This window comes from Delphinapterus leucas, chromosome 3 (genome assembly GCF_059928025.1).
Source record: "Delphinapterus leucas isolate spDelLeu-1000000601 "Yukka" chromosome 3, BTC_Dleu_Yukka2, whole genome shotgun sequence".
NCBI classification, from domain to species: Eukaryota; Metazoa; Chordata; class Mammalia; order Artiodactyla; family Monodontidae; genus Delphinapterus; species Delphinapterus leucas.
Genome location: NC_143131.1, coordinates 67,794,620 through 67,804,762, shown reverse-complemented (window position 1 = coordinate 67,804,762; position 10,143 = coordinate 67,794,620). Strand labels below are relative to the sequence as shown.

Here is a 10,143-nt window from a genome sequence, read left to right as displayed (position 1 = left end):
GAAAATGCAGCAGCTTAGCACATAAAGATTTTGTTATTCCTTTTTTTAAATTCAGATTTTCAAAAATCAAAAACTGATTGCCACTAGACTCAGAAGGAACTGATCTGAGGAAATCTGTAGTCATTGTTTTGCTACATCCTGTATGATTTAAAACTAGTTGTATGGGTAATGTCTGTTCCCCTGATAAAAGTTGTAATATCTGTAGTATCTGTAATATCTTGTGGCTTACTCTTAATAATCCCCAAACCAGAGTCCTTGGAAAACAAAACTGGATACTTTTGAGCTCCAGCTACTCCATCAAAGCTTAATGATATTAGGGCACTGAAACTGCTCTGTATGATACTAGAATGGCAAATACATGTCATTATATATTTGTGCAAACTCAGAACGTACAACACAAAGAGTGAACCCTAGTGTAAAATATGGACTTCGAGTGATTATGTTGTGTCCATGTGGGTTCCTCAGTTGTAACAAACATACCACTCTGATGGGGGATGTTGATAATGGGGGTGGCTGTGCATGAATGGAGGCAGGGAATATATGGGAAATCTCTGCATCTTCCACTCAATTTTACTGTGAACCTAAAACTGCTCTAATAAATAAAGTCTATTTTAAAAAATTAATGATAAAATGATGTGATTTTGTTGTAAATCAGACTTGAGCTGTAACAGATTCCTCATTTTTTCTCTGGTATGAGCTGTTATTAGCTGTTGTCATTTCCCAGACCATTTTAAAGCCCAGATTCATCAGTTTTATAACAAAAACTTGGGGGCCATTTCATTATGATGTAGTTAAAAATTCTTTAGTCTGCCACTTTTTATCCCTTTGTATTAAAACAAAACTAAACAACAGAACAAAAAAGAATCGCACTCTTCAAAAACATGTTAAATAACTTTTTTTTTCCTTTTTTTTAAGAAAGCTTTTTCTGCATTCATTTCCTGGAAGAAGCTTTTGTTATTTTGATTGACATGAACAACTTAAGGAACCTAAGTGAGGTTGACTATTTTTCTTTTCATTCAATTCTCTATCCTCTGAAATTCCATAACTGTTACTTCATTTAACTGCCAAATATCATGTTTGTTTTATAACTGCATTCTTTGGGGAAACAGTAAAATGTACATATAGAGAAAGTTCCCATGGAAACATAATATAAACACTTAGCACACTGCACATTAGAGAAAATTTAATCATATTATTATTAACAACAATAAAAAAGCTAATTTTGCTTTTTCCCTCTGAGTAGTTCCATAGCTGATGAAATTCACTTAAAAGGAGGTGATAACTGCAATAGGGCCAAAAGAGAGCCTGTGAATCAGGTCTTCCTATGCTCCAAGTTCTACGTTAACAACTTTCCACAGTGCTATGAAAATAATTTTATAGCATTTTAAAAATGAATGACTCAGATTTCAAAAACTACGTAACTGCCTGTCATTATCAATTATTACCGAACTGTTTGGTGTTGCCTTCCTCTAGGCCCGGAACACAGTAATATGACAGTAGTATGTCTCAGAGAATCTCCTTTACAAAGCTAGGATCTGTGTGACTTTGTTTTCAAAACCAAGGGTTTTCAATAATTTGAGAGCCCTGTTTAAAAGTCTGCTTATAATTAAGTTGATTAATTCTACTATTTGGAATGGAAAACCTCAGACTTCCTTTTGGGGTTGGGTTGCTTTTTCATCAACTTAACAGCTGATTTCCATCACAACTCAGTATATCTGAGCATCTGCACCATTTGCTTCAACCATTCCAAAACAAAGGAACTAATTTTAAAAAACACAAATATCTACAAAGAAATATCTTAAGAATAAATGCCAGTGTATTAATGATGACTATTACAAAGGTGAAAGCACAACTCTACATTATTCTAAAAGTGTCTCTCCAGAAGGAGGATTCACATGGAGAAATTTTTGCCCTGGAAAACTACCAGTGTCCCTTCAACTTCATTATCGAGGAAGCCAACAGAAAGCAGCAGGATTCTTTTCCCACAAAAGCTCCCTTCCAACATTTGCAGCTGTCTGCCACACAGATGTTTCACATCACTGTACTTTATGGTATTTTATATCCTATGGACTATCTTCTCCAGTGCTTCTGTTGTGAGACATGAGGCAGATTTTCCTAATAAAAGATAAAAACCCTATTAGCAGCATGATGGTCGATTTAACTTATACCCATACTGCCTACATTATAGGGAAATCACTGGATATTCAATAAGTTGATTCCGGGTTCATGGTTGCGGAAAGAGTAAAGTTTGGAACAATGAGATTAGAATTCAAATTAACTTTTAAAGTTTTACGAGTGATTGAATGCTAACCAATTCAAATTCAATAAACAGAGACATCTAAAAAAATACCAGTTTGGGAAGGATAAGTTTTGACACTATGGTCAGATTATGATCTAGGGCACAAAAAATATAATATACTAACCATAGGTTAGAAGGGCAGGCCAATTGTAAAAGTGGACAAATATATAAGAAAGATGGCATAGGATGTGGTGGGTACTTACTTAGCCTTCTCTAGACCACTATCTCTAGCTCCAAGTTTAATCCAACAGAAGGATGTGAAAAACAATGAGGGTTCAAAGCAAGATGGCATAGGTGATTAGAGGCCTCAAAATTAAAATTTCAGAACAAGGAAATTGTTTCAACTGAGGGAGACACTGAGGGACAACCGAACAGTTGTTTTCAATAGTAGAAATGCTGTAATTTAGATTTTGGTCTCCAATTTAAGAAGGAAAGATGAACTCAAATTCTAATGCAAAGGATTTAGATAATTGGAAAAACTGAGAGTGATAGTAATAGGATATTGGAATGGGTTTTCTAGGAAACATTCCCTATCTCCCTCTCCTGGAGATCTTTAATAATATTAAATGAGAGGTTATTATGAGTCAGCAATAGTTTTGATTCACTTAAATTGGGGAGTATGGATGATCCTTCAAAGCCCTGCATAACTCTATTTCATAGAACTTGCTTAACTCTGAGGTCAAAGAAAAATGAAAAGTGCACAATTTAACCATCAAGGGGAAATGTACAGGAAAACTTTATTTCATAAGGACATTAATTTACTTGTTTTTCAGATTCTAATTATATTTACCATCAGCCATTGTTAATGGCTGATTAACAATGCCATTGTTAATTCAGTGATTTGAGAAGGAAAAGGGAATTAGAGCAAAGTGAGATTTGGTATTGTTTATTCACCATGAAGTGGCCTTAAAAACACTTTCTACTTTTGGTAAAAGCAAACAAGAAAAATATCCTTATATTTCTAAATTCTTCTACTTAACCAGCCAGCTGTACATCTCTGAAATCACTTTTGGAATTGTCCTTAAGGCCATAACTCTTACCAACTTTAACTCCATAAATTTAGTCACTACTCAACTATGTGGGAAACTGGACAGCAGGCAAGTCATTTTGAGAATATTTTTCAAAGTAAAAAAATGTATATTTTAAAAGAATCTCTGAAAAACGAATTAGAAATTTGGGGAGGCTGTTGGCATTGTGTGTGGTTTAAGGAAGGCTTTTATGTATGACTAAACTGTCTTAAACTTTTATATGCTGAATAAATTTTGAGTATGGTAGAGTCTTACAGAAGAACTAAATAAGAATCTAGCCTTTAGCTTAGATGGGGAGAAAAATGAAAATTTGAATCCATTATATTTGCCAATTATATATTTCTAAGTTATATAGATTCAAATGAATTAGGAAGAAAAAAATGGACCTAAACTTTCAAATTTTATTCATATTTTATATAGATTCTTACTAGGTGGTTATTTTATTTGAATCTAACTAGATTATTATTTTGTACATTCATGTGAATTCCTTATTTAAATAAATAATTTAAAACACATCAGGATGAATTCTTTGCGGCTACAGACAGGCTTTGGTTTAAATTTATTCTCAAGAAGAACAAAAATGTTTAAAAGTTTTCTAGTGCCACGTTTATAATGCACAAGAAAATAAAATCAAACAAGGTAGTCATGCTGGATAATTCAACTCCTTCCTTACTTTAACCTCTCTAACCCACCTGTCCCCATCCCCTCTCCAACACACACACACAGATTTGATTTTCTTCCTTAATCACATCAGTCACTTAGTGTAAAACTGATTTTAAAGCTTAAACTACTTGAAAATATACCCATAACCCATTATGGGTATATGGCTTAAAGGAATGATATCTTTCTACTTCTAGGGATAAGGTTTTGTTACTATTGTTGATGTTTGTTTGTTTTCCTAAAAATGATTAAGACTTTTTCTGTAGTTTCGGGGCCTAGGAACAAAAACTAATATTTTCAATGGCTTTTCATGGCCAGCTTGTATCACACTGATACACAACACGTGGCTTTAACACTCAGAAAGTTGAGTTTACAGGAAGAGATCCAAACAGAAGTACCTTAGCTGGGAAATAGCAGTATGTGAAACCACACCTTTCTGTTGCACTAACATCTATTCTCCTGACTACTCAAGACATCCCAGTTCTGTGTCTTTTTGGTTGATGAAGAATGTCTGTATATTTCACTTCAGAAACCAATTACAAAATAAGCTAGTGTATTTTCTACTCATTTCAGTTACAGTTGACCCTCCATATCCATGGGTTCCACATCCGAGGATTCAACCAACTTCTGATTAAAATAAGTAAGAAGTTCCAAAAACTCCAGAAAGTTCCAAAAAGCAAGACTTGAAATTGTTGTGTGCCAGCAACTATTTACATAGTTGGTATTATATACTATTACATAGTACAGGTATTATAAGTAATCTAGAGATGATTTAAAGTATACAGGAGGGTGTGTGTAGGTTATATGCAATTATTACTTTATATAAGGGGCTTGAGCACCTGCGGATTTTGGTATTCCCAAGGTCCTGGAACCAATCTCTCATGGATACCAAGGGATGACTGTATGTATCGCTATAACAATATATATTGGAAACTTAGTAAAAAGTTCTCACTGTATTTCAATATAACGTGGCTCTATCTTGAACATACTCAAGGTCACCAAAAATTCTAGGAGATATTTGTTTTGCTGGCACAATATAGATCCTACTAAATATCACAGTGAGACTCTGGATTACTTGCTTGTTTAATTAAGCATTCTACAAGCACTATAGCATGTGACTACTAGTGCTAAAATAATTTAAGGACATCTGAAGAATTAAAATAATTATATCATGAATATTGAGAAATGTTACTTAAAATCCATTTTAAGTAGTAAACCTGACTGAAGATAGCCTATTTATGTTAAGGCTTGCAAAAAACATATACTGTACTTCAATGTGATACTAGAGAATTAAGCATTAGAAGGCACATATTTCCATTATTTGAAATAAAATGAGATAAAATAAGATTTTTATTTATAGCATGGTTCAGTTTTAGGTATTATCCACGTCAGCTCCAAGTACTCACCTGCAATCACTGAAATTTAAATCCTCCGCCATTTAAAAGAAAGGGTGACAGCAAACAAAGACGAAATAAACAGAATTCAAGGATTCAACTCAGCCACAGTTGGTCCCAGCATTACAGCGTCAACAATCTAATTGCATTCAAGGGCTGCAATTAATGTAAAATAAGTACGCAGAAACATGTTCTATGGTTCTAAGTGCAGTGCATCACAGTTAAGGCCTTCACCTGACATTTCCTCATCCTCTCTAAAAACACCATTTGTCAAACTTCTTGTTTTAACCGTATCACTGCTGTTGCATTTCCTTGGTTTTGAAAGTCACTGAACTGTTTCCATTCCGTGCACACACTGCAAGACATGGAATCATTCCGATGGCTAGTTGAACATCAATTGCACGGCTTCGAAGTATTTTTTTTTAAATCTGTAATGTTTAAAAAGGTACCAAACACTTACGTTTAAAGCAGTAGGCATCAAATCTGCTATCAGGGAGAGGGAAGCCTGTCTGGTTCTCAAAACGATACAGGGTTCTCACCCCAAGTAAACCACCTCCACACTGGGCCCTGGCCACAGTCACAGGGTGGCGAACGCTGGCATCCGACAGCCACCCGTAATCACACTGGTCGAAGCCGCTCCTCCACGCCGCTTGGAGCTCCCCCACTGTCGCCAGGCGGGCATCTCGGTTTTCACACCCTTCTCCAGCTTCCTCAAAGGTGAATTTATTGGGAGCAGTGATGTGGAACACATCACCTGCAATCAGAAGAGGAAAAAGGGTCTAAATTTTACTATTCAGTCCCTTTCTGTTTATGGGAGATGGGGAAAAGCACGTAATTCTTTTTATCATGGCAAGGTAGCAGCTTCTATACTTTAAAGCAGAAAACTCAACGTTACCTTATTTTGTTATTACTAGTGATAAGAAATAACACAATAAAAAAAGAGAACACACGCCAGAAAAGTTTCATTTTATATACATATATTCCCATAGGCCGTAGAAGCAGTCATTTGATAATAAAGTTACAATCAGTTCTTTAAAATGAACAAACTTTTCCAAATGATTCTTTGGTTTACCAGACAGGAAACGGGTTTTCTCTTGAATGTAAAAGGCTGTGAGGTACTTATTAACATTGCATGTTGGAAAGAGAAACTTGCATTGAAATGTCACTGAGGTTATTTTTCTTTGTCTACCCTAAAATCAAATAGTAATTCTCTGATTCTCTCATCTATCTCTACCATCAAAATGGATTAACTCCCATCAAAGCAAACAATAAAACAAGAAGACCTCCAGGGTTTGAAGAGGGGGACGGGAAAGAGGCAGAATAGAATGCTGTTTCCTGCCTTCCTGTCCTAGACACAGGGCTGCCTTGATAGTTATGCAGGTCATGGCCTACACTTGGGCAGGGCTGAGAGTGTACGGGGGCCAGTATCCCATTCAACCAGCCAAAGGTACCAAAGCCTTCCTGGAGGAAGGGGCACCCTCTTTCTGCTTGCTCTGCCCAGGGTGGATACCTTTTGCAATCTGTCTGCCCAGAAGGAGCGCCCTTTGCGGTTCTCACAGAGTTACTGTATGTGCTAGCAAGGGCTCTAACTAGGCTGGAGAGACTCTTACATTCGCTTATTGATGAACAAAGAAAGGCAGGACATTTACTTTGTTCATCGCCAGGCTCCATTAGACCCAAGTAGTATGTTCATTATCACTTAACATGTCACAATAAAGTATTCTGGAAATGCCAGAGTTTGTTAAATTGGAATTTTACTTGGGTAACTAACATAACAACTTGCTGAAATAAATGCAATGTGAATTAAATGATGCTTTTCACACATGAGCACATAAGTGGCTAAACGAGACAGAATTAGAGAATACCTAAGCAAATATAGCAGGTATGGGGAGGAGTATAAAACGAGGTAGAGAGGAAGCTAACATACTGATAGCCCATTATTACAGCAGCTGTGGGTCCTGTTTCTATCTCACTGAGGCCACTCTCTGATTCTATGAGACATTAGACAGCTGGGATGCAGAGCTCTCATGATTTGGATCTTCACCTAACTAAATCCATATGTAACAAGGGATTGTTTAAAATGTGTAGAGCCATTACTCTCTGTGCGTGTGTCCTAGCTTTATAACACAAGAAAAATCAGTCAGGGGAAAAAGGCCAAATCACCCATATCAGCTCTTCTCACTGCAAATCTAAAAATGCTACCAACGAAACTAGGCCAAATCCCAATAAGAGCTATTTGAAGAAGAGAAAGATAAATGACTTTTACCTGACTGAAAAAAGCAAGGTAGAGGTGAAAATGGGTTTTTGTCCTTAATTACCTAGGCTGGCAAAGGACAGTAATCTCACATCCAAAAATATACTATAAGAACAAAGATTCCCCCTCCCCATTCCTAGCATGTCTCCCTTCCTGCTAAGTTTTAAAAGCTTAAGGGTCACAGGACCAGTTGCATAGTATGTACTTAATAATTTGTTAAATGAATGGCATTTCAAGTTCTTGTTCAGAAACAAGGGGCCCTTTTTCTTCCATCCTTCCCAAGCAGCACATTAAAGAGCACTAACTCTGCTGCAGAGCTTTGGGTAGCGGTTGTCTGGGACAGGCGATTCACTCACCTATGGATTTGGCTCAAAGCAACCTGGGGACAGGCAGACAAGAGAGACTGCGTCACCCCAAGCAGCCTCAGCAGCCCCGTTCACCTCAGCATTACACTTGCATTTGGCCTGAAAGGAATGTAAGTGTGGAAGAGGGCAGCAGGCCAGCACGCTTCCTTCCACGGTGGAACACTTGGGTTTGTTATTACAGCTGGAATATCAGTTTTGTTGCCTCCGTTTTCTGCATTGGGAGGTACTTCTACAATGAGGCAAGAGTACTGTTCCTTTTCAGTAACAAGAGTGATCAGCCAACCAGAGCAAGGCAGAGAAATATAATTAACTGAGGAAAACTCTGCTTCTCCAAACAGCAATTTTAGTCCATATGATGGAAGAAATCAACTTCTCCAAACGCCATACCAAAGGGCCAATGAAGAAAAATGACGGCATGATTTTCTGGGTAACTGGTTTCCCTATCTTAAATAGCAAACATGTTTGGGGTATTAAAGGAAAGAAAGGCTTCAGTAGGTGCTGGCAGGTTAAAAAGAGAGTACCCTTATTATTATTAAATCAATAAAGAACTACTTATAGAACTTTTAATATAAAAACTCTTGTTAAATCTGACATTATATCAAAACAGTGATTTAATTCACTTGTTTGGAGGATACAATTTCCATCTATCCAATCTCCAAAAAATAATGATTTTACTTATTTAACTAAATTCTGTTATCCCCAAGGCCACCTATTTTCCTTTTCATTTATATGTAAAATTTTATCAAACATTGCAAATAAAATTCTAAAAGCTTATTGAAAGAGATATCACCATTGGGTTTCATGTAACTCAGATGAAAAAAGGAAGATTTAACTGGCATTAATTGAGTTTACCCTAAGGTGAGAATCAAACCAATTCATCTCTAAAGATAATGTGTGGCCTGTCATCATATATGTCATAATTGTTTTTTCATTTCAAAATAATGAGAAAAGGAAAAGAAAAACATTTACTTTAACTCTGTTCCAAAAAAAAAAAGTCTAAGCCTTTCTAAATCATAACTGTTTAACATAAACATTACCTTGTCCACTTCAAAAACCTAATGATATAGTGAAGCATCCACACTATGGAATTCTCTTACTGAGTCTTAAAGCTTTTAGAATTGACACTCAATCTCTACCGAAAGCAATACGTTGAATGCCTAAACTTTGCCCTTCCTATGTTTCAACCTCAAATTATTAAGGCCAGACATCTTCTACTTTTCTCAAATATGCCAGAATATCCTGGCATCAGTTTCATAACAAAACCAGAAAGAAAAAAAAAAAGTGAATTAATAGGTAATACACAGATAGCAATAACTGAACTAATTCATATTGCTGTGTCCTTTATTTCTAAGACATCTATTTTTACATTTTATTGACAAAACTAAAATAGCCTCCTGTCAAGTACTTTTTGATTCACTAGTTGCCTGGTTTTAAATAGATAATCCTTTGACATTATATATTTTTTATCTAACATAATACAAATGTAAGGAGATCTGTTTAAATCAGAATTAACCTGTTAAAAGCTTATTGTTGAAGATGTGGATGGAGAAGGTTATTAACTTATCGTTCAAGTTCTAAGAATATAATTTCCAAAAATGTCTTCTACAGAAAACTGGTGATCCTTGAGACATGAGTAGGTATTCCAAAGAAAAGAGGTTTTGTGGACATTGGCATTTAGGAAACAAATACAAGTCATCTGACAGGTCTTCGTTTCTGTGAGACTTCTCAGAGTAGTTAATATTATAGTATTTATTTGGGAGTGCCCACAAAGAACTTAGGATTTTTAAGCCATTTGACCAGAGTAATCTCCTTTTCTCATAGAAGACTAATTAACAGTCCATGGATCTGTTTCATGGAATAGTTTGGAAAACACTGCTCTAGAGACATGTGTGTTTCAATCAGGAAAAGGAATCTCAATTGAGCCATAACAAAGATAACTTAGTATTAAGTTTCTGGTAGCCTATGTGTTAACCTGCTCGAGATAGAAGCAGACTGCGTAGACCAGGTAATCAGACAGAATCAAAGCAGGAACCAAAAAACAAAGCAAAGGGCATATGAAGTCCATTGCCTCCCAGGGGTGTACCAGAGACTGCAAGGGAGCAAAGGAATCTGGCGCAGAGCAGGGACCCTGATAAAGTGTCCA

At 36.2% G+C, this 10,143-nt stretch overlaps 1 protein-coding gene across 2 annotated transcripts in view; it reads right to left on the bottom strand.

Moving 5' to 3' along the window:
- The window catches only part of VCAN (versican), a 113,943-nt gene that overhangs the window by 66,102 nt on the left and 37,698 nt on the right, over nt 1-10,143 (bottom strand). For both annotated transcript variants that reach the window (XM_022593304.3, XM_022593313.3), the window contains exon 6: nt 5,842-6,135. In XM_022593304.3, the coding sequence (XP_022449012.2) occupies nt 5,842-6,135 (294 nt within the window). The remainder of the gene's footprint in view (nt 1-5,841; nt 6,136-10,143) is intronic.